Below are 25,252 nucleotides of genomic sequence, written 5' to 3' on the forward strand. Positions count from 1 at the left end.
AAGATATACACCTGTACCTGATTAGAAGGACATGCAGTTACACTGTACTTGTCAACACAATGATGGTGCCCTCTTTGGCACGGATACTTGACGTACTTACAAATCACAACAACGTAACCAGTGACACTATTATTTAATCACCACACAGCAGTGATATTTGGGATATACGGTACACGGTACAGCAGACTTACATATCACCTACATGTATCAACTCCTTAGAGAATAGAGGCACACAGAAAAAAGGGAACCCTATTTCATTTTGTCGTTAATAAGGTTTATTCTCCCCCCCCCACCACCACCTCCACACTCGCATTTCCTAAACGCCACATTTTGTGCATCAAATATTCTATTTCAGATCCGTGTTAATTTGCGTGAGCTTTGGTCTTTCAAATCAGAGAAGAACATTTTATGTGACAATTTTATCGATGGCCTGCGCAACATTCTCCAAATTCTGCGCTGGCGAGTAGAAATAGATAGGTGATCGATGCACTAATATTATATGAAGACAAAGTTCACAAACACTATACCGCCGCCTTCTCGTTAAATAATGATAAAGTCTTATCTCTAACATGTTGACATCATAGGGACCATTCACATAACCCTATCGTACTAGCAGGGTCGATCTATCTCCGAGGGGATTCTCGCTAAATTTCGATCAGTTTAAGCGTGCAGCTTCAGTGGGCGTGACCGACATTTAAGCCGCTTAAACTGAATGCAATTGATTAAGAATCCCCTAGGAGTTAGATTGATCATGCTAGTACGATACGTTTATGGGAACCCATCCATATATTTGTATATAATTGTACGGAATTGACCGATGTTAACCATATGGGGATGGACACCTGGACATATATATATATATATATATATATATATATATATATATATATATATATATGACGATAATTTCCATGAAGTGTGTAGATGCATAGTGTGTATTGGTTCGTTGGCAAAAATATACAATTGTATACACTATAGTAGCTTGCATCTTTATTTTCTTTGTTTAAATAGCTCTTTTCGAACTTAAAGAAAACATTTCGATCACACTGGATTTGATTTGTGTTTTGTATAAGTGGTGCCGCCTGGCGATGTCACTCCTTCAAATTCAGTTATAACAACCAAGCTGAATTTTCTCATATTATCGACACAATAGACGACGGAACCTGAAGGGGGGGGAGTACAGGGGGGTTAACCCCACTTAAAATATGCTTAGCGTTCTCCTGTGGTATATTTCCAACTTGTTTTATTGAACCAAGCAGCGCAGTCAGATAAATGATAAAAGGGGATTAATAGAGATATATAGGCCAAAGTAAATTAAGCTAAGCCAGTTGATACAGTTTCAAATGTCCAGCATTTTATGCTTTATCATTTAGACACTTCTATTATCATAAATATGCTCTAGAGTTCTTAATTTTCCGGTAGAATTAGAGTGGGAACTTTGTTTGCCTCTGATATGGAAACTTACGATAGCAACTGACCGGCGTTGCGGTCTCAACCTGCCGTAGACTATAGATCAGGCGACCAGTCCATCCAGGTCATTACAAAGTGAAAGGTTGATACCGCAATGTCGGTCAGTTGCCAATGGAAGTTCCAGTATCAGTTCCAGTATCTTCCAGAATAGTCCACTGAACTATATAAGACGACTAAAACTCTGCTTCTGTCTCCCTCCATGTGTCTCTGATAGTGCCCCGCCCCGAGTCGCCTCCCGGTTTCGTCGAACCATAGACTGGCTCCTTGAAATACTTTGCGCTGATAAACGTTTCCTCGTCCTCCTGGATCTCCTTGAGTTCTGCGTAAGATGGCGTCCGGGCACCGATGTTGTATATCCTGTTAAAAAAGAAGCATAAATGATCAAAATGCGAATCGTGTATTTATCACATTTTTAAGTAAGTTGTACCATCAGTGATCTTTTTGTTCCATGCCAACAAATTAAACTACGCCGTGCGAAGCCATTTTTTCTACTTTTAAGTTATTCAAATGTATGATTTCAATTAACATTAATTTTTTACGTGCCTGAACGAAAGTATTAGAAATATACTAAGTATTTTAGCTAATTTATGAATGTATAAATGTATACATTCACAAAGAAAGTCCATGGTTCATAACAATGCAATAAAAAAAGGAAAAATTAAGAAAACATACACAAGAATAAGAAACGCCACCATAAACACGCCCGCTATACTGAAGAAGACAATTCCCTTGTAGATCGCCACAGTAGCGGAGTAGATAGAGTTGAAGATCACGTTGGCTAGAAGGGAACAGAGCGTCTCAATAGATGATACGCTGGCAAACAGTGTTCCTGTAAAATAGACATGGATGTGCTCACATTTGGCCATTTTCCTCATAATTATCAAATTTATATCAAGTTTGCAATCCGAGGGTTGGATAAATAATTCTTTGCATCATAGTTGAATAAAACCACTAGTGAATAAGAATAAAGGAATATTAAAAGACATATGTGAACATATATATAAAACAAAATTAACTAAAATGCAAGGTTAAAAATGAAAGCAAATTCTATCAGTAATATTGTTTTATTTTTTAATTGCTGTTTATGTTTAAATGATCTTAGATTACTAGCAACTAATACATTTTAGAATCTTAAAGATTCATGCTGCGTTGTCTTTGAATAATACACGAAAAGTTTTTTAGCATTACTTAAAGGGATAATAACTCTTCGTGTGAGATCTATATTTCACAATAAAAATATTGTGAAGAACTCATAGAAATATAATATATTCTGTTTTACCACAAAAACGGCAGTTATAGTTATAGTGGTTATTCTGATATCTGAGCTTGTCTTTAGACCACGTGACCTCCATTGATGGCTATAATCTGTTAAATCTCTTAAGAGATTTTAACAAAAACCAAACTTTTTAGAAAAAAAACAGGGACTAACTTTGAATGTAAAAATGGATTCATTAACCATCGGTAAGTATGGGGAAATTGTTGTTTACTCCAGGAAAATTCATTATTCGGCCGAAACGAAGAGTTGTTATCCCTTTAAAGATTTCTCGCTTTTTGACACATTAGACATCTAATCTAAAAAAAAAAAAATAAATAAATAAATCCAACAATGCACTTGATTTGAAGTACTCGTTTTAAAACATTTTCAAAAATAATGATATATATATATATATATATATATATATATATATATATATATATAATATGATGATATATAATGACATAATGATAAATATAATATATAACCGTATTGAGACATAGCTATAGGTGAATGTGTTCTTCACGATTGATAAGGCATCAACATAGAAGATATAATATAAAATATACCCATACCTTGTTCTTTGGGATCCACGGCTTTGGACATCATAGCTCGAATCATAGGTACGATCAGAAGTGCTAACATGCCAACTACGGTAACTAAAATATAGAAAGAAAACAGATGGTTATCTTATCGTAGCAACTTAACTTTAAACTTTAGAGCCCCTCCTGAAACTCACATATTTTTCAAAAAATTGGCCCATGGCAGTACCATAAGGTATATTCTTTCGTTTATTTTGAATATCAGAATTGTGCCTTACAAATATATAATACAGTATTATATCGTACATCCCCAAAACACATTTTTAAGCCCAGTAAAAAAATAACAACACCACAAAACGGTAAGACTGAAAGCATGTGCGAGGAAGGTACCACGATTCAAATAACTTGGGAAGTATGAAGAAGATCACTGGCCCTTCCAGCGCTTAAAACAATTTAATTAAAAGTCAAATTAAGAAAAACAAGAAACAAAGTAGAAATCCAATACCTAGAAACATCATGTAAGTTTTTGTGGCAAATCCTTCCAAGATTTTGGCGGCAACCGCACTCATTATGCCCATCATGGCTATACCGGCATCTGGAACACCGCACCTCTGCATTGAGAACAGTCCGCCGACACCCCCAATAGCCATAAACAGCGTCACACAGGCAAGGTAAATCCCTACTAGAACAGACGTCCAACAGAGAGGCTCTGAAATCTGGTACAGGATCTCTATGGTGTTCACCTGTACCGATTGCGCGGTTGCTACGAACAAGAGCGTGACGAAGAGCACGCGGAGTCGCCACGCTCTCTGCGGGTCGCTTTTCTTGGGAAGATAAACGGTGAAGACATCGGTGAAGTTCCTCTTATCCAATAACCGAGCAGAGGGGTCCTTGATGACTGTCTCGGGGATGAAGAAAAACGCGTACAGCCCAGCTACGAAAAACATTACAGTAATGGCAACGGTCTGCCACAGAAAGTTAGGACTGGCGTGGATCCAGTACCCAACCCCTACTTCCCCCAATGCGGCTCCGAACATCAGCATGCCATCTATGACGAAGATTCTGAATGCCCGCTGATCCTCGGTGGTTGTGTCAGCTACATAAGCCATCGAACCTAACAGCAATGTGGTGTAACCGCCAAAACACCCCGACACAAAGTTACTGATCAACATATAATACAGTTGGAGGTCTAAAAATATGATGATGGCATTAATACCGAGAGCCAGTGCTCCGCCTATACAGGGTAAGAGAATGCATGGAACCCGTCCTGCTTTATCACTATGTGCTCCAAAGATGATGGTGGCGATCACGCTTGGGAACATAGTGGCAATGCCTAGATACATGTTCCATCTGGCGGCTTCTTGCTGGATGAGCTGCTCTAAGTTGACACCACTGTCGTTGGTGGGGACTCCGCAATGGGATCGGTGGCTGTGATTGGAGAACGACTCGTTTGGGAAAAGAGGAGCGTACCTTTCAGCGACTCTTTGGTACATGTATAGTGTCGTCAATGGGCCACAAGCAGAGCCTGCCAGGAAGTACAATAACACAGCTGGTTCCACGATGACCTTTCTCTTTGGGATAACTCTGGGACCGGCTATTGCAGGACTGATATCCTCTTTATATGTTCCCTTCCTTCTTTCCTCCTCCACCGACCTGTGAAACCGGTCGGAATATTCCAACGCGGCCAGGAGTGGTTCCACATCTTGCATCATGGTGAAGCCTTTCTATGTCGTGGTTTCTCGTAGTACTGTCAATGCAAAAAGTAGAAAACAACGTCTCAGTAACTCGATTTTCAAATCAAATATAAGCAATATATTGAAGTAATATGTGCGTTACGTGACTGGCCAAAGATAGATACAATGGCGAGCATAAGCATGAGATCTAAATGACACTGCCAACCTTACTGCAAAATGGGACTCCATTGTTCCTAATGAAAAAAACTAATTGACTCCTTGACGTCCTGTTAAATATCTTACATTTATTTGATATGATATATGGCAGGATATGAAGGGCTGGCATTGACAATCTATGCCTATATATGTTGGGAGTCGCCATCCCCAATTAAAACAACAAATTCAATGGCGACAACTGAACACGATACGCAACATCAGACAAAACCAATTATGTTGCATCTGTTACTTGATTGAACTTAATAATTTTGCTCGATTTATGTATGTAAGAAAATATTCAAGCACTTAAAAATATCTGCTATTTGTGTGCACTCGTACGGAGCACATGCAAGTAAAGATATAAAACAAAGTAAAAATAAATTAATACGTTTGGAGATAAAATTGAAAACAACACCCATTAAATCAGTTAAGTGGCCATGATGTATTTACCCAATACTATTGTGCACAAATCGCACGGTGAACCTGAAAATGAAATAAATAATTTAAGTGTTTACCTGTATTCAGTTTAATTCCTGCTTTCCCTTCCTGTGTGTCGACTGAATCAGCGAGACTTGTCGAACATTCCGGGTGTCTATAAACTGAGGTTATGTTTACAAACTGCAGATACACAGACTATCACCCTGATTATAAAGCTAATCTTTCGACCCCAGATTTTGCCGATAGCATGGAATCTGAAGCGTTCAAGCCACCATTGGCGGAGAACGTCTGCGCATGCGCGGTGTAGTTCAGTCAATGTGCCGAGCGAAATTTAAAAAGAAGTTTTAGTGGAAACGTTGTCAGTTTTATTTTCTTTTTTACATCACTGGCTATAAAAGCCAGTCAAAATATGTTTCACGCAAAGTATGCCTTGAAGGCCTAGGGGAGAGCACATGTCCAATCTTTACTCGTGGTTCGAAAAAGGGAGCGGCTTACAGAATTAAAATAACAACGTGAGACCTAAAAACATTTTTCAAAATAATGAACAACGAACTCTCACAAGTCCAATATTTTTTATCATTTTGAAGAGTAACAGCATTTATATTATATTTACCGAAAAAGGGTTCATTTTGCATTCGTACCTGCGCAAAGGTTGATACGTAGACGCGTGACTCGAATTCCATGGTATAATGAAAAGAATCAGTGTGATATTCAGGGTGGCAATTATCAGAACATGTATATGTAAATAGAGAATGATAAGAACAATTTCACCATGTCACTGTCATATGATGGATATCACATTTTGCAAATAATCTCGATTAATAATCCATATCAGAGACGGGAAATGATTTTAAACTCTCACAGCCATTGTCAATTCCTACTGTGTACCTACATTGTAAAAAAAATCAAACAATTTTAAGAACGCAAAAATGCATTTGAATGCACATGTATTTCACCTAAAAATACAAATATCAAAATGGTGAAATTGAGTGTTTTGGAGATTATGGTGGCATAGTGATTTGAAGACTTTGGTGGAATTACTGGCGCGATTTTCAACATGAAAACAGATTTTGGTCACGCTTTCGAGTCCAATATCGAGCATTTTAATTCCTCATACACTGCACACTACACCAATATGCTTTGTATCATTTTTTATTTTCACTTTTGACAATTAAAATGTGTTACAATCTAACGCCAAAGCAAACCTTTTTTGCGTGATCTCAATTTTTGAATTTTCTTAACACTCACCAGGTTTAAATTATTCAAAACTCACTTTATTTTCATTTATGTTGGCCCTTAAATCGTTTTAAAATTTTATCCTTCCCATATAAAGTTGTCGTGAATTAGAGAGACTGCCTAACTGCAATACGATATATACACTTTTACATGTATATACTATCAAAAAGACTCTAAATCCCCCTATCCAAAATTATTTACAAATCGTTTTCACCTAAAGTAATACAGCCTTCTTCATGTGATATTAAAAATAATGCTGTTTTGTCTTTTTATAGAGTGGGACCCGTAACAAGAACTGAAAAATAATCAAAAGTGCGCCTTAGGTTGTAAAATAAGACCACTAAGCCATTTAGTACATGGATCAAACGATGACGTCTCAGCAAGATTTGACAATTCATTCAACTGGTTCAAGGCATTTCGTTATAAATTAAAAGTCTTGATTTAAAGCTAAGCAATCTCTATCAACACACACACGCACACAAAAAATCGAAAAATAAAATGATCATTTTCATCATAATGCTTATAAAGGTTTTAAAATTCATGAAGAGTGCAGTTCAGTCTAAAAAAATGATAAAACATTTCACTGCATGGCGTTCATTTTCTTTAATCTGCAATCGAAAATAAGCCGAGTTTCGAAAAGCACGATTAAACATTAAAAGGAAGCACCTGAGACCCGAAATAAAGTTTAATTTAACAACCTTTGCGACGTCTTATCTTTCACTTAAACTTTATTTTCGGGATGGGATGATATATATACAGTGAGAGTAGAAGTAGTATTACACATATCCTACTGCGCGGATAAAATGAAACTGGCAGCCTAGTGGTCGTAGAAAGGAGGCACAAGCATCCCTTTGGTTGCAAAATCAATGCTAAATAATTGGCCATTTGGCGGAACGTAAAGTATTTTTTTTTTTACTCTAAAACGGCGCCGCACTATAGGACGCAGAAATGTCGCCGTCCTGTGTAAAGGGGGCTTTAGATAGATGGGCAACAGTGGAGAAGTTCGGGACTACAGTTCACATAGCAATCTGACCAAGGGTCTGTGTCACAAAAATAAAAATACTTAATCCACAAAAATGTTGGTCTATTTTGAATCAAAATAAATCGGTATTAGTCGGATCAATTGTAATGCTGTGCCAGTTTTACGGCAAGAAAAAACACGATTAACGTTTCAGACCAACACCTACTCGTTTTATTTACGTGCACTATTTTGGATTTATCTTGAAGTGATATACCCCATGTCTTCTCATCTCAAAAAGTTCATACCATTTTCATGGCTAATGTTCTTTTGTGAAGCCAGCCCCCATGCTTCACAGCTACTATGAAACATTCGATTCATTCTCGTTGCTTTCAACCAGTTCTCCTGGGTGTACAGGATCCTCTGCTACACTGCTGTACGCACTGCTAGACTGGCAGGAACTGTATGAGCGCTTCAATACGTCTCCTATCTTCAAACTCTCCCTACCGGGTCTTCGCCGCCTGCTGTAGATGACATGAACGCTGGAAGAGAAACAGTACAGCAGCAGTCACATTTTGTCTACGTCTTCTTCACTTCTTGCTCCAGAATTTTACAAAGAGTTGTTTATTTATTTATTGGTCCTTGCACTACGGAATGGTATATTTGAATTTGGATGTGTAAAGAGTGCATGGATAAAAGTACTGGGTAAACAATGTATGGATATATGAACCAAGAACAATCTAACAAAGAAACTGATCACTGCGGGTTCAAATATACCTTATTGTATAATGTTGCTATATTTGGCCTTGTATTGTGAGTCCTTTCTTTTAACTCATCAGCATAATGACTACAGGGGGAGGACAGGACACGGTAGAAAAGGGGCCATTTTATCGTCATATCCTGAGACTGCCAGTGAAGACAATCAAAGTACAGGTATACTCACCACAACAACAGAAACCCCATGCATAAGTATGCGGCCACCGCGAGGAACACGGCCCCGTTAAAGATGTCAACAGTGGCCGAGTACACGGGATAAAATGTCACACTGGACAGCAAAGCACATAAAGTCTCTACAGCAGCTACGCTGGCAAAGAGAGCTCCTGGAACCAAAGACATATATTAAAGTTACCTTGTATCAGGGCCACACTGATTTTTCACTAGATATGAACATATATGTCTTAGGTTAAATAGATGGCTTATTTCTGTAACTCAGCAAAAATGTCCGCAGAATAAAAATTGCGTCACTGGTGGAGGGTATAATAAGGTAGTGAACAGGCTTCATGTATCATGTGGTTTAATTAAAGAAGCACTGACCAACGTTGAACCATTTTTGTAGTGAATTTCAATGAATGGACCTGAGTGATATTGACAGTGTACCTTTGGTCATTATAGACCAACCTTTTCGCTATGCGAAGTACCGTGTACAACCACTCATCAAGGTTCTGGCCGGGGCTGCCACAAAACGACCGAGAGTAAGTGTAATTTTCAAAACCGAAATATCTTAGTCGAAGTCAATTCAGGATAGAGACAAGATAAACATAAAGTGGCAATTGATCTAACACATTTAACGCTGTACATGTAACGCGTGCAATGGCTTATTTTTGTGGAATATTTCTAATCTAATACAGTATACAAAATTGACGTATGAGCGATACAAAATTGTTTAACAGACCACTAGCGCACCCTGTGGTCAGAGAGTAAGTGAGGTATACCTTGCTTCTTTGGGTGAACGGTCTTTGACATCTGGGCCCGTATCATAGGAATAATTAGTAGTGCCAGCATGCCCAGAACTGAACCTGGAAATTATTAATTGCTGTAAGTAATTGGTGGTGATGTGTAATATTTAAGGGTGAAATAGTCACGATTACCAACAAAATTAAGAACTTAATTTGAATTAAGAACAAACATTATGAGGGGTATTGCAATTATACAAATTTAAGGCATGCAATGCAAGCTCTTTTTCGTGTCATCATTCATGTCATTGATTCTAACTAAGATATAAGGGCAGCAAAAAAAATACAGTTCGCCAACATGATTCCTTATTATAATTTTAAATTGATCGCTACGTTCCTGAAACACATGCAAAACATTTTGAATAATAGAATATAACAGAAAATTAGTCGATTGTTGTTAACATTACACAGACCTTACTAACTGAAAACCGAGTATTTTACACATACTTACTCACAAACATAAGTTCGGTTTTGTTGGCAAACGCTTGAAGTACACTTGCTGCCATTACGCTTACTAACGCAACTAATGCTATACCAATATCAGACATCTTCCACCAATGTTGCATGACAAATAGTCCCAGCGCTGCTCCAAATGCCATCAAAACCATGGTACTGGCCAAGAATGTGCCAAGCAGTTCGGCATCCCAGCAAAAAGGTCGGTTCAACACGTAGAAGATTTCAATGGAAATGATCGGCGGAGATAGCACCATGGCAACGAAGAGAAGAGATGCAAAGAGAATACGGAGTTTCCATTTTCTGCGACCCGTAGTTCCGTTGCCGCCGGTTGTCACGCTGTTCTCTGTGGTGTATATAGATACCACGGATGCTATATTTTTGACAGAGAAAAGCTTCGCCGTTGGCTCTTGTTTTACGGTTTCGGGCACAAATAGCACCACATATATTGCAGTCACGGTTAACAACGCTCCAATGACAAGGGCCTTGGAAAAGAAAGCGGTATCACTTTGATTATCTAGAGCTATCCAGTAGTCCACGCTGACCACTCCAATAGCAAAGCCTAAAAGTACCAAGCAGTCAAGAACCAAGATCCTAAATCCCCTTTGTCCATCTGTAGTGGTGTCCGCCGTGTAGGCGATGGCACCAAGGAAAAGAATGGTGTAGCCACCGAGGGAACCACCCAGAACATTGCTAATCAGAAGATACTCTAATGGTAGATCTAGTTGGACGATTAAGGCGGTGATGCCCAGGTACAGGACTCCACTGAAACAAGGGAGGAGCAAATAAGGTTTTCTGCCCGCCCTGTCACTATGCGCACCAAAAACAACGGTTGAAATGACGCTCGGTATCATGTATGCAATGGTGAGGTACATGTTCCACATTGCCGCATTTTCCTGAATCAACCTGTCGTTCGTCGTCTGGTTTTTGTCACAAAGGGACACACTGGAAGAATTGCTGACGGTAACATTAACGTGAAAGCGTTCATAAACTTTTTTCTCCACGTAAAAAATCATCAGTGGACTGCAGGCTGCGGCGGCCATGAAATAAAGAAACACAACCGGTTCAACGATGATGCGTCTCTTGGGCTTGACAGGCGGTTGTGGTATTTCTTGGTCTTTCAGAGAATTCCGCGGGGACTGTAAGTGGCGCTGGGGAGGATCCATGAAACTGCTCTCGGTTTCTACAACGCCATCTGTCGATTGTTCTATTTGTTGCATCTTGGTGTCGGGAGGAATTATGCTGTTCTTGGTTCATCAATCAGTGCTCTATGTAGGTCGGTATTATTTGCGTCGGGTCGACTACAACATAATAAGAAGATAAAATAAATGCAATTATTCTGACATAAAAATTATTGCGGGCATTTTTGTGACACATTTCTTGTACGAAATAATCATAATGCATGTTATCTTACAGACACCTAGCGCCATTATTGTTTTTCGCGCTTACTCAAATCAGGTCGTAGTTTTGCCCAATTAATGCTAGTTCTGATAGTTATGATCATTACAGATATGACCAATGTTTGAAATCGGTCTAATGATAAGAAGTTATAATAATAAGGGAACTGGCGTACATAAAATTACATTTTATAAAAGCACATCGAGGAACGAGTGTCTTGTGGTGGTAGTATTATTGGTCTGCTATAGGGTCTACCTATAATTCAAAGAACCCTCTTGCTCTGTACCAGGGCCACAGTGAGATTTTTTTCACTAGATATTTGCTGATATATCTCTGGCAGCTGTACACTGGCTGTGCACATTTCTGTACTGTGAGGATTTTTGCTAAAAAATTATGCCATAACTCAGCTGGGTGAGTAAGCGCCAATGACCAGAGTTCAAGAATATTAACGTTGAGAGTCTATGTAATACCAGTAAACGATTTGAACAGATTAGGATATATCTTTAATCGGCAGTTGCAATACCACCAAAGGTAATTTGAAATGAGACAATAAAATTGAACGCATATTAATCAGCCGATTAATCAGGATGGCTAATTTAATTCGGAACTGTGAACTCCAGTTTGTCTATACAGCAGTATGCCTATCTATTGTACATTAGATGTGTTGATATGATAGGGGTAAAGCATCCTCTTTCTTTTCTCTTTCTTTTCTTTTTTGATGTACATTCGAAGATATCAAACGAAACCAATCTATTTGTGCATCCTTTATAATTCTTTTTGAAACGTTCTCCTAATTTATGTAAATCCTACATTACAACCCCTTCACCATAGGTAATAAAATGGCTTACGATGACTTCTAGTTTCTTTCAAATACGTAGCTGTGCTTGTTAAACAGCATGTAGAAATCATATACCATGTAAACTGGTCAGGTTAAAGAAGATCTTCGGTTAATCGTATGTGGCAAAGGGTCATCTGAAATCGCCACAAAACGGAACAATCGAAACTTTTATTGTGAATACCAACACCGGTCGGCTGTGATGACAAGCAAAATAACCATGGGAGCTTTAGTTCTGTACCATCGCTGTTTCTAATACCCACCTGTTTTGATCAGGCTCAAATGAAAAGTGTACCAATAATAAATCGATCTTCATTTCTCAATACTTCCTAGTTTGCATTATTATATCATATTCTCACTTACCTGGTGTTTTTGTTTTCTGTAGTAAGCTATATCACTGGTATGTATATTATGTCCTATCGATGCCCAATGATCAGGAGAGATATTGCAACCCGCAGATAAACAGAAATGTTATCACCTAATTACTAAAGGGCACACCAGCATTGTTTGACTATAGTTCAATAACCCAAATAAAAGCCTCTTCATTGTTTTTTTATTTAATTCGTGGTTGGGTGGGGTTAATTCGTGCGTTTTGTGGTTAATATAGGCGTTAGTGCTGAAAGATCTGCGGGCAGTGTTAGTAAACGCCTAATCCGTTTATAAGGCCTGCATGGGGAAGGAGGGGATGACCGCTCCTCATTTAACCCCACTCATTTTACCCCACATTTTATGGCAGAAACATTTGTAACGTTCTATAGCAAATTACGGAGTCAAACCTTACACGTACCATAGTAATGGCAGCTCGTTGTTTCTGAGTATTTACCAATGCATGAGCACTATTCCTTAGTGAATTTCTATTAAATTGTAATGGAATACTTTTGAGTTTTCAAATAAGTAAGTTCTGTGTGTGTGTCTGTGTGTGTGTGTGTGTGTTCTTTAAATATTTTTGACGGGGTCTATGGGATCCAAACTTTTTTGGAGGAAAAATTGGACTCAACCATGTTTTTCGTCGTAAGACATTAATCTGATTCTTGTGATGCATATTTTGAAACACTTCATTTCAAGTTAGTTTTCTCCGTAATAAGTGGAAATTCAATAGTATTATTTATTATTTTTTTTGCGTGATCCCTCTTTTTGAATTTTCTTAACACTTACCAGAATTAAATGATTCAAAACTCTCATTTTTTTCGTTTAATGTCGACTTTATTATCATTTTTAAGATTGTCGTGAATTAGAGAAAAACAAACGGCGATATGTACACTGCTATACAGTTTCAAAAATACTCTGAAACCCCCTATCCAATACTATTTACATGTACAAATCGTTTTCACCTACATTTGTAAATTAATACAATCTTCTTAATTTGATATTAAAAATAATGCTGTTTTATCTTTTGATAGAGGGAGACCCGTTACAGGAACTGAAACATAATCAAAAGTGCGCCTACAGATGTCAAATAAAGAAACTACAAAGTCAAATAAGCCATTTAGGACATGGACAAAACGAGGGCGTCTCAGGAAGATTTTTACAATTTTCTTAACTGATTTAAGCCATTTCGTTATAAATTAAGTCTTGATTTAAAACCTAAGCAATTTCTAACAACACAACAACATCGAAAAATAAGATGATCACTATTATGATTATGACCATAAAGATTGACACTCGTGGAGAGAGTAGTTCAGTCCAAAGAAATGGTAAACATTAGACTGCATGGTGTTTATTTTCTTTAATCTGCAATCGAAAATAAGCCGAGTTTCGAACAGCACAATTGAACATTAAAAGGTAGCACCTGAGATCCGAAATAAAGCTTAATTTAACAACCTTTGCAACGTTTTATCTTTCAGTTAAACTTTATTTTCGGGATTGGATGACAAATACAGTGAGAGTAGAGGTAGTATTACACATATCCTACTGCGCGGATAAAACCGTCTTTACACTGGAGGGTGTCCTTTCTGCGTCCTTTGTGCGACCATGAAACTGGCATCGCGGTGGTCGTTTCAAGGAGGCATAAGAATCGCTTTGGTTGCAAAATGAATGCTCAATGATCAGCCAGTTGTCGGCAAGTAAAGTATTTTTTTACTCTCAAACGGGGCCGTACTACGAGACGCAGAAAGGAGTAAGGGGGGTTAAACCGGCAACAGGGGAGAAGTCTGGAACTACAGATCACATAGCATTCTGATCAAGGGTCGAAAAAAATTTTGGTCTTCACGCCAAGTCTTTGCATTTTAAGACAAAAGTAACCGGTATTAGTCAGATCAATTGTAATGCTGTGCCAGTTTTACGGCAAGCAAAAACATGCTAAACATTTCAGACCAACACCTGGCCTTATAAACGGATTAGGCATTTACTAACACTACCAGCACATCTTTTATCACTAACGCCCATATTAACCACAAAACACTCGAATTAACCAACACACCGCACAATTATTTAGTTAGCCTCAACAAAACGATACCTAGCACTAACATTCATCCGCTATGGTAGTGCTGGTTAATTTGTGAGTATCTGGTTATTGTAGGTGTTAGTGTTAAAAGATCTGCGGGTAGTGTTAGTAAACGCCTTTCATTTATCCGTTTATAAGGTAGAAATACTCATTTTATTTACGTGCACTACTTTGGATTTATCTTGGAGTGATATACCCCATATTTTCTCATCTCTAAAAGTTCAGACCCTTTTCATGGCTAATGTTCTTTTGTCAAGCCACCCCCCCAACTGTGATTGGTCCCCATGCTTCACAGCTACTATTCGATTCATTCTCGTTCTCGATTCTATTCGATTCATTCTCGTTGCTTTCAACCAGCTCTCCTGGGTGTACAGGATCCTCTGCTACACTGTTGTACGCACTGCTAGACTGGCAGGAACTGTACGAGCGTTTCGACACGTCTCTTATCTTCAAACTCTCCCTACTGGGTGTACGCCGCCTGCTGTAGATGACATGAAAGCTGGAAGAGAAACAGCACAGCAGCCGTCACGTTTTGTCCACGTCTTTTTTACTTCTTGCGAGTTCAAATATACCTTATTGTATAATGTTGCTACATTTGGCCTTATATTTTGAGCCCTTTCCTTTAACTTCTTAGCATAATGACTGCAGGGAGGACAGGACAATGTTAAAAAAAGGGGCCATTTTTGTCATATTCTAAGACTGCCAGTGAAGACAATTAAAGTATACTGACCACAACAACAGAAACCCCATGCCAAAAAGTGCGGCCACCGTGAGGAACACGACCCCGCTAAAGATGTCAACAGTAGCCGAGTACACGGTGCCAAATGTGACACTGGCCAGCAAGGCAGATAAAGTCTCCATGGCAGCTACGCTGGCAAAGAGAGCTCCTGGAACCAAAGACATATAATAAGGTAACCCTCTACCAGGGCCATAGATTGATTTTTCACTAGATAATCACTTGAGGCACTGGCCAAAGTTTAACCATTCTTGTAGTGAATTTCAATGAATGGACCTGAGTGACATTGACTATGTACCCTAGGTCATTATATTATAGACCGACCATTTCGATATGCGAAGAATCGTGTACAACCACTCATCATGATTCTGGCTGGGGCTGTCACCAAATAACTTACGACCGAAAGTGTAATACATAAAGTGGCAATTGATCTAACATATTTAACACTGTACGTGTAACGTGTGCAATGTCTTATTTTTGTGGAATGTTTTTCCTCAATGTTGGCGCGAAATTGCATTTGTTTTTTTTTTTTTGTTCTCGAAATTGCCTTTAAATTTGGGTCTCAAAAACTCGGTCAGGCGTTCTTGTGGAGAACCATCTCTCCCCGCCGTGACACTACATGCCCTCTGATATCTGGGGCTTCTAATGTATTATGCAAAATTAAATTATGAGCGCAAAATTGTTTAATAGACCACTATCGCACCCTGTGGTGAGATAGTAAGTAAGGTATACCTTGCTTCTTATGGTGAACGGTCTTTGACATCTGGGCCCGTATCATAGGAATTATTAGGAGTGCCAGCATACCCAGAACAGAACCTGAAAATTATTTATTGCTGTAGTAATCGTTGGTGATAAATAATATTTTAAAGTGAAATAATTAATATGATCCTAAACAAAATTAAGAAATTTATTGGAATTAAGAACAAAAATATTATGAGGGACACTGTAATTATACAAATTTAAGGCATGCAATGTCAAGCAAGCTTTTCCCATATTATCATAAATTTCATAGATTCTAATAAGGGTTTCTAAGCAGGGAAATCAGAAGAAATTCAGGATGGTTCTACGCCATTTTTATAAAATTGCCTACTTTGAAATTGATGGCTACGTGCCTGAAACACACGCAAAACATTCCGAATAATGCAATATATACAGAAAATAAGCAGATTGTTGTTAACATACCACAGACCTTACTTACTGAAAACCGAGTATTATTAACATACTTACTCACAAACATAAGTTCGGTTTTGTTGGCAAACGCTTGAAGAACACTTGCTGCAATTGCGCTCATTAACGCAACTAATGCTATACCAATATCAGACATCTTCCACCAATGATGCATGATAAATAGTCCCAGCGCTCCTCCAAATGTCATTAGAGCCAAGGTACCGGCCAAGAACCAGCTGGCCAGTTTGACATCCCAGCAAAGCGGTCGGTTCAACACGTACAAGAGAGCAATGGAAATTATCGACGGAGACTGCGCCATGGCAATGAAGAAAAGAGATGCAAATAGAATGCGGAGTTTCCATTCTTTGCGACACTTAGTTCCTTCACTGCCGCCGTTGCCTCCGGTGGACACGCTGTTCTCCGTGGAGTAAATAGAAACAACTGCTGCTATATTTTTGACAGAGAAAAGCTTCGCCGTTGGGTCTTGTTTTACGGTTTCGGGCACAAATAGCACCGCATATATTGCAGTCACGGTGTACAACGCCCCAATGGCAAGGGTCTTGAATAAGAAAGCGGCATTGCTTTGATTTTCTAGAGCTATCCAGTAGTCTACGCCAACCACTCCAACAGCACCGCCTAAAAGCATCAAGCAGTCAAGAACCAAGATCCTAAATCCCCTTTGTCCATCTGTAGTGGTGTCCGCAGTGTAGGCGATGGAACCAAGGATAAGAATGGTGTAGCCACCTAGAGAACCCCCCAGAACATTGCTAATCAGAAGATACTCTAATGGTAGATCTAGTTGGACGATTAAGGCGGTGATGCCCAGGTACAGGACTCCACTTAAACAAGGGAGGAGCAAACAAGGTTTTCTGCCCGCTTTGTCACTATGTGCACCAAAAACAACGGTTGAAATGACGCTCGGTATCATATATGCAACGGTGAGGTGCATGTTCCACATTGCCACATTTTCCTGAATCAACCTGTCGATCGTCGTCTGGTTTTTGTCACAAAGGGACACACTGGAAGAATTGCTGACGGTAACATTAAAGCGTTCATAAACCTTTTTCTCCACGTAAAAAATCATCAGGGGACTGCACGCTGCGGCGGCGATGAAATAAAGAAAAACAACCGGTTCAACGATGATGCATCTCTTGGGGGTGACAGGCGGTTGTGGTATTTCTTGCTCTTTTAGAGAACTCCGCGGGGACTGTAAGTGGCGCTGGGGAGGATCCATGAAACTGCTCTCGCTTTCTACAACGCCATCTGCCGATTGTTCTTTTTGTTGCATCTTGGTGTCGGGAGGAGTGATACTTGGTTCATCAATCAGTGTTGGATGTACGTCGGTATTATTTGCGTTGGGTCGACTACAACATAATAAGAAGATAAAATAAATGCAATTATTTTGACATTAAAATTATTATATTTACATTATTATATTTAATCATTTTTTACATTATTATATTTATATATAACACATACTGTACGAGGGCCTCTGTGGGATTTTTTCACTAGTAGTAGTAGTAGTTTATTATCATCACTGTATGCGTATGATTACATAATAAATATCTAGCGAGCAGAACATTACATACAGGGATAAATGATCAATAAAGGCATTACAAGTATAATATGTAGCGCAATACACTACCATGACAAAAATTCACGGATATATCTGGCTGTACAGTGGCTGTACACATGTCTGTACTGTTAGGATTTTTGCACAAATATTACGCAATCAGTCAGCTGGGTTGTGGAAGAGAGTGCGACCTCGCGTACAGTAGTCAAAATGACCAGAGATTCAGATCAATAACATCAAACAGATTAGGATATACCTTTAATTGGGAGTTAAAGTTATAATACCGCCAAAGGTAATTTTAAATGAGACAATCAAATTGAACGCATATTAATCAGCCGTTTAATCAGGAAGGCTGATTTCAGAACTGGTTTGCCTCTATATCTATTTTACGATAAATGTAATGATATGATAAGGGTAAAGCATCACCCCTCCATCATAGGTAATAAAATAGCCTACGATGACTTCTAGTTTCTTTCTCTTGTAGCTGAGCTTGTAAATCAGTATATAGAAATTATGTACCATGCAAACTGGTGAGGTTAAAGAAGATCTTCAGGTAATCGTATGTGGCAAAGGGTCATTTGAAATGGCCACAAAACGCGCGATCGGATTGGCACAGCTGTGATGACAGGCAAAATGACCAAGCTTTAGTTCTGTAGCAACGTTGTTTCTAATACTCACCTGTTTAGATCAGGCTCAAATGAAAGGGGGACCAATAGTAAATCGATCTTCATTTCTCAAAACTGCCTAGTTTGCATTATTACACATAGAACATGAATTCTCACCTACCTGGTGTTTTTGTTTTCTACAGTGAGCTATATCATTGATATGTACAACATGTCGCATCAAACTACATGTACCCCGTGATCAGAAGAGATACTGCAGCCCACTGATAAACAGAAATGATGTTATCATCTAATTAGTAGCGACACTGGCAGTGTTTGTCTACAATACAATCACCCAAACAAAAGCCTCTTCATTTTTTTAAATTCGTGGTTGAAGTGGGTTAAATGAGAAGCGGGCATCCCATCCTCCCCAAGGCGCGTGCAGTGTTTGCTTCTGTATTGGCAGCACACGATGTATTTTCCTTTCGCACAGAAAATGTTTAATGAGCACACATACGGTCTTTCAAGTCTTTCAACTCTGTCAGTCCAAGAAGTTATAAAGAGAACTTCTCATTATAACTTCTTGGTCAGTCCTAGGATCCAATTTATACAGGGGTTGATCCAGTGGGGAGGAAGGGGGGGGGAGAAGGAATATTTTTTTACTCATTTCATTATCTTAAATCTGTCAAAGAATATTTTTGAGAATATAGTTAAATATGCAGAGAGATTCAATTACCACACTCTCAGTATGGAACGCCGTTTGTACAAAAAAGATGAAAGTAGCATTTTGACCAGAATTTTTTTTTTTTTGCGAGGTGCTAACATCATTTTGAGATCGTCACTTTCATCATTTTGAGAGAAAAGTATTTTTTACAAAGTCGATTTATCATTTTGCATGTCGAGTTTATCGTTTTGAAATACCGACATGCTTTGCGCGAGATGACGCAAAACTAGGGGTCGTCTCATTACAAACGGTGGGAAAAGGATCTAACGCATCCAGGACTGGTTCCCGGTTCACCGTCTACAAAAAATTGTTAGTGCCTAGCCACAAGCTCTATAATTACCCTTTCGTCTCTGAATTTGGCCTTCAGGTGTCCCAAACCAGCTTCCTCCAGGATTTGATCCATAACTGCCGCCTTGTGGCCAGGCACTAACAACTTTTTGTAGACGGTGAACAGGGAACCAATCCTGGAGGTCCGTGTATTTTATTTTATAAAAATCCACACATTTACATTTTGAGTTTGACTTTCTTTTCCCATGCAATATGATCGTTGGGACGGACACTCTCAAATATTCATATTGTTTATAAAAATAAAATGTACATAGAGGGGAAAAATAAGCGCAAGAATTCTCTCTTGTTTCAGTTTTTAACTGCTGTTACTGTACAAACCAGCAACTGATCAAAAAAAAAAATAATAATAATAATAAAATAATAATAATAATAATAAAACAGGGGCGGATCCAAGATTATTTGAAAGGGGGAGTGTGAAGCTGACAACCCCCTCATTGCCGTGGGGTTCGGGGCCCGCTGAAGAGCACCGAAAAATTTTGGTATTTTAGAGGGCGAACGGTACCTTTGGTATGGTTTAGAACTGTAATTCAGCTGGTCAAAATACTAATTTTAAGAGGAAATCATTGGTGTGATTTTTTCAGAAATCGAAGGGAGGGGGGGGGTGTCAGGACTCCCCTGACAACCCCCTAAATCCGCCACTGGGTCAGGTACCTTATCTAGTTTTAACCAACGTTTTAATTGCTTTTATTAAAAGCTAGTTGGAAACCTTCTTAATCATGCAGCAATAACAAGCAACGGGCTTGAAAATCAGAAAAACGAACAGACTTCCGTTTTTCTATTTGAATCGAACATTGAATAATGAACACTTTTCGATCCTGTCATTTCCTCAAAGACAGAGATAAAGGGTATTTTATAATTTATTTCACCTTTGAAACATTAGAAAGCACGAAAACGGTCGATATTCATATTTTCTATCACATCGGGGATCTGTTGATGTTGTATTTTGCATTTTATGGTAAAATATAGAAAACAAGGGCAGTTCCCGTTTTTCCATTTTTCATATTAAATTTTTTTTTCATTTTCTGACGAAATGGAAATCACTTTGCCCCGCCATACACGGACCCCTGGATGGGTTAATTCCTTTTCCCACCGTTTGTTATGAGACGACCCCGTCATCTCGCGCAAAGCATGTCGGTATCTCAAAACGATAAACTCGACATGCAAAATGATAAAACGACTTTGCAGAAAATACTTTTCTCTCAAAATGATGAAAGTGACGATCTCAAAATGATGTTAGCACCTCGCAAAAAAAAAAAAAAAAAAAAAAAAAAAAAAAAAAAAAAAAAAAATTCTTGTCAAAATGATACTTTCATCATTTTTGTACAAACGGCGTTCCATATCTCAGAACTTATAAACAAAATTTCACTTTTGAGTTACCACTAGCCTACATCGATATCGTAGCGCTTCTGGCAGATCAAAGGATGCGTCGTACTAGCTACGTATACTGTGTACAAACTCGAAGGAGACTCTTGCTGAATGGGGCGCTTGTTAAATAAAAAGACAAATTTCTACTTAAACAAACCTTGAAAAAGACACCGAGTGAAAATTCGTAAAAATTTTTAATTAATTTACAATGTATAAAAAATCTTGACCGGATCATGGAAATGACCGGATTCATAATACTGTGGTTTTAAGTCAAAGTCCTACTGGAGCCTGTTGGGTCGAGAAAGTCAGATTTGACAGAAGGATTATCATATTTCGGAAGTTTAGCGAGATAAATCCCAAATAATTTGACATGTAGGTATCTATCTATACAATATCATTATAAAAAGAGAAACAGCATTGGTCAGTATCCAACTGTGCAGAAGAAGTAGCAATTACATAAGCTTCCCGGGCTTTTCAGAAAGGTTACAGATAAAGCTCCTAAACTCTTTTTTCTTACATAGCATGGAAGAAACATGTATGGCGTTCAATAAGTTACTGAGTCAATCCTTTCACGTACCAGAGCAATAGCAGCCCAAGGGGGAGGCACTTAATTAATTCGTGCGAGTGTCCCTCACATAGTTTCTGAGGATTTGCCGATGCATAAGTACTATTCCGTAGTGAACTTCCATTAAATTGTAATGGGATACTTCTGAGTTTTCAAATAAGTAAGTTCTCTGTGTGTCTTCTTTATTCATTCTTATTATAGGCTACTTTTTTTTTGATAGGGTCAATGGGATCCAAACTTTTTTGGAGGAAAAATCGGACTAAACCATGTTTTTCGTCGTTACACATTAATCTGATCCTTATGATGCATATTTTGAAAAACTTAATAAATAATCAATAGTATTTGTGATGGGAGAAAGTGAGAAACGTTACACATAGGGAAACTTGTCCCATGTATGTCTCATTGCATTTGTTGTGATTTTGAGTTGCGAAAATTGCTACAGGAAGTGAGGCCAGCTACGCATGCGTCATTGTAAGCCATTGACCTGTGACCTAGTTCAGAGTTTGACACAAGACTTCCCTCAACTTCTTAGTTATTCTTCCATGGCGCTGTGAGTTGGCGATCATATGCCAAAACCAGGTAAGGAAACTATATCTGTACAATCTCTATAAAACGTGTTACTTTTGATCACAGGGATAATGCGTGAAATGTAATACAGTTGCCGGGCGACAGAAAGGTCTTATGCCGACTGCGGCAAGTAGCACCCCAAAGTAAATGTAACAACGGGAGTGATCTGTATTTTTTATTTGTTTTGAAGACATGATCATGCCCATATAGTAAAATATAGAAACGTAGTTTCCGTTTTAAGAACTCCTTTAGTTGGTCCTTTACCAATATGTTTACCGGCACATGTTCAACGTTTTTGTCCAGTGCCAAAACGCCTCATTGCTTTACTATTGTTATATTGTCCGAATCACAGCGGAGCCTTTGTTAACATTCACAACAGAGTCGTTGTAAACAGCGGGGTTTCTATGCCGTGTAACTGCTGGCTGTCTATTTTCAACTTTTTAAGCATATGCACATGATCAGAAGACATTTAGAGTTTCTTTAAAGTCTGGGGTTAGAATGGGGTTAGTTGGTGTAATCAAGAATCCAGATCCTTTTTCATTCATGAATGATCAATTCCAAGGCCTTGAACTTGAAATAAGAGTAGGAGGCAGTGAGTGCAAACTGTACTTATTCATGCTTTTGATAAGGAATGGGCTTTTGAATCTGTAATTTTTTAAAGATTATACACGGACTAAGAGCCAAATTCACCACTACCATTCTCTAGCACATATATAGTCTTCTCAGACTGCCCTGCACTATCATATTTTAAAGCAAAAAAATAATGCTTTAGCAGGGGCAGATCCAGAGGTAATTTCTGAATGTCTTCCAAATTGCCGTTGTTGATCTATCCTCCAATTTTGACAATCTTCTTTCAGGGAAAAAAGTTGCCCGTCAATGTAAACTTGAAAAATTCTGACCATCTCCCAAAAGAACCAGACGACGACTTTCGTTTGCCCCTGCTTGGCATTGTCATTGCCATTTTTAAAACAAAAAATTCACCAGAGTTCTGACATTATCTCATACCCTGCACCAATGAACAGATTACTAATACGTTAAACACTTGAAAATTATGTAACCTAAAAATTAATTGATATTTAAAAATGCCTGAATCCTACATGGCCATATTACTAGTATGTGAAGAACTTTTCAAAGTTATCCTGAGTCCCATTTTCAAGTATGGCGAAATTTTCTAAGTGAAAAAAATTTGTCAGCCAAGAATGATCTTCTGAAAAAAATTTCAAACCTCACTGATTTCAAGTTTTCTACCCTCTACCAGGACCACAGATTGAATTTTCACTAGGTTTTTCACCAGATATGTCTCTTGCTAATTAATGATATTTTTTTCTCACTTTTGTAATCATTTTAATTGAATGGCACATCCCCTCACAAAGCAACGTGAACAACATCATGGACCATAAAGTTTTCTTGACGTTACCCAAGTACTTTAAATTATGAGGAAACTTGTCTGACAATAAAGCTGATTACATTGACTGTGCATTAGCAAGAACCTCCTAGGATAGATCAATTCTGCTGGACTGATAACTTATAGTCTGAACAGAGTCATAAAGCACATTCAGAACAGATGATCTGTGGACTAACAGACCTGTCGACTGGACGTAAAAGCAGCATCCTGATGGTCTTCCCTGCCTCTACACACACCATTGAGCAGATTAAATCTCAGCTCCGAGGTTTAATTGCAAGGCCCCTGCAGCGACGGTGTGTGTGGAGGCGGAGAGGCCATCAGGGAATTAGTTGGCACTGTTTTTAAGGCTTCGTTCACATGGAAAGTCTATTTTCTAAATTCTATTTTCTCTTCGCGGTATATCTTGTGATCACGGTCTGTGCCCTGAATTTCCCACAGCGTAATTACTGGCAGCACGAGCCAGTTACTATAAGTTACTATAAGTAACTGGCTCGCGCTGCCAGTAAATACGCCGCGGGATATTCAGGGCACAGACCGTGATCATAAGAAACCGCGAATAGAAAATAGATTTTTAGAAAATAGACTTTCCATGTGAACGAAGCCTAAGTGAATTGGCCATATTTAGTCTGAAGATCTGTTAGTCCGTGGATCAACTTGCTCTGAATGCCTTCGTAGAGTATCATTTTATTTCTAGGTTAGAACTTGGACCCACCATAAGACCCCATTTCCAGAATTTAGATCGATCTACTTTAGATCGACCTAACTCCCTGGGGGTTCACGCTAAATAGCTGTCAGCCGAGCGGACACGAAAGTTAATAAATTACCTCCTTACAGCTTGTAGTAGGCGGGACGGACATTTAAGCCGGATTATATGACAGTAATCTAGTGAGACTCCCCGCAGGGATAGATCGATCTAAAAGCTCTGGGAATTCAGCCTTAGATATCTTGTATTGTTGGTCCAAGGTGAGAAAGTTGCCCTAGCAAATGTATGGCTTCGTTGTCATAGACAGATCTGAATTGTAAAAAGTCTGTGTTAAAACACCTTGTTCAATAAAATTGACCACTGCTACAACTTACAGCCACCCCAAGTCAGTTTTCAAAAATATTACGAATAGCACCAGTCAGGGAAAACTTAACAAGAAAACAATGTTGTTATTCTTTTGCTTAGTTGAATGTATTTATAGCCTAAAGAATGTTCAGTTTCTGTTGGCTGAGTGAGCAGTATGCAGCCTGTTATGATTGCTTTCTGAAAGCGTAGCTGTAACTTTATTTTTGTTGTTAGATACACATCAGTGGTTTTCTATCAAATACAGTTTGAATTGAGATCAAATGCGGTAGGCAGCAAGCAGTATTCAGTGCTTTGGAATATTTCTGGGCTGTTTTACCAACTGAAAGTTAACAGTAGTTCAAAACTTTTTTCAAACCTGAAAAGGGAGATTTTTCACTCCTTGAAACATTAACAGACACAAAAACAGACACAAAACAGACACTAGTAACATGATATTTTTGATTTTCTGACTTAATTGACAGTATACTTTTTCCTTGTTATT

General features: G+C 38.5%; 4 protein-coding genes across 5 annotated transcripts in view; 1 reads left to right on the forward strand and 3 right to left on the reverse strand.

Moving 5' to 3' along the window:
- Positions 1 to 1,631: 1,631 nt before the first annotated feature.
- LOC106174011 (proton-coupled folate transporter) lies at positions 1,632 to 5,766 on the reverse strand. The gene is made up of 5 exons (XM_087011709.1): positions 5,672 to 5,766; positions 3,773 to 5,014; positions 3,301 to 3,384; positions 2,143 to 2,299; positions 1,632 to 1,827 (listed from the first exon to the last, which is right to left on the reverse strand). Exons 2-5 carry the CDS (start codon positions 4,977 to 4,979, stop codon positions 1,644 to 1,646), a joined length of 1,632 nt encoding a protein of 543 aa, XP_086867835.1. The 5' UTR covers positions 4,980 to 5,014; positions 5,672 to 5,766; the 3' UTR covers positions 1,632 to 1,643.
- Positions 5,767 to 6,730: 964 nt separating this feature from the next.
- On the reverse strand, positions 6,731 to 12,907 carry LOC106174020 (proton-coupled folate transporter). Of its 2 annotated transcripts, XM_013555389.3 has the most exons (5): positions 12,571 to 12,907; positions 9,973 to 11,275; positions 9,501 to 9,584; positions 8,732 to 8,888; positions 6,731 to 8,330 (listed from the first exon to the last, which is right to left on the reverse strand). In XM_013555389.3, the coding sequence occupies exons 2-5, from the start codon at positions 11,192 to 11,194 to the stop codon at positions 8,150 to 8,152; spliced, it is 1,644 nt and encodes a 547-aa protein (XP_013410843.2). In that variant the 5' UTR covers positions 11,195 to 11,275; positions 12,571 to 12,907; the 3' UTR covers positions 6,731 to 8,149. The 2 variants fall into 2 exon arrangements, with proteins under 2 accessions (XP_013410843.2, XP_086868020.1); XM_087011894.1 differs by lacking the exon at positions 12,571 to 12,907 and having other exon boundaries at positions 9,973 to 12,512.
- Positions 12,908 to 14,751: 1,844 nt separating this feature from the next.
- Positions 14,752 to 18,980, reverse strand: LOC106174008 (proton-coupled folate transporter-like). Its single transcript, XM_013555377.2, has 5 exons — positions 18,913 to 18,980; positions 16,614 to 17,917; positions 16,119 to 16,202; positions 15,381 to 15,537; positions 14,752 to 15,149 (listed from the first exon to the last, which is right to left on the reverse strand). The coding sequence occupies exons 2-5, from the start codon at positions 17,839 to 17,841 to the stop codon at positions 14,903 to 14,905; spliced, it is 1,716 nt and encodes a 571-aa protein (XP_013410831.2). The 5' UTR covers positions 17,842 to 17,917; positions 18,913 to 18,980; the 3' UTR covers positions 14,752 to 14,902.
- A 3,160-nt stretch (positions 18,981 to 22,140) lies between these two features.
- The window catches only part of LOC106154081 (endonuclease/exonuclease/phosphatase family domain-containing protein 1), a 37,507-nt gene continuing 34,395 nt past the window's right edge, over positions 22,141 to 25,252 (forward strand). The window contains exon 1 of the mRNA XM_087011273.1: positions 22,141 to 22,309. The gene's annotated coding sequence lies outside the window, so the exon portion shown is untranslated. The remainder of the gene's footprint in view (positions 22,310 to 25,252) is intronic.

The sequence above is a fragment of the Lingula anatina genome, chromosome 4, assembly GCF_051362555.1.
Source record: "Lingula anatina isolate TDL-2025a chromosome 4, LinAna3.0, whole genome shotgun sequence".
In the NCBI taxonomy this organism is placed as follows: domain Eukaryota; kingdom Metazoa; phylum Brachiopoda; class Lingulata; order Lingulida; family Lingulidae; genus Lingula; species Lingula anatina.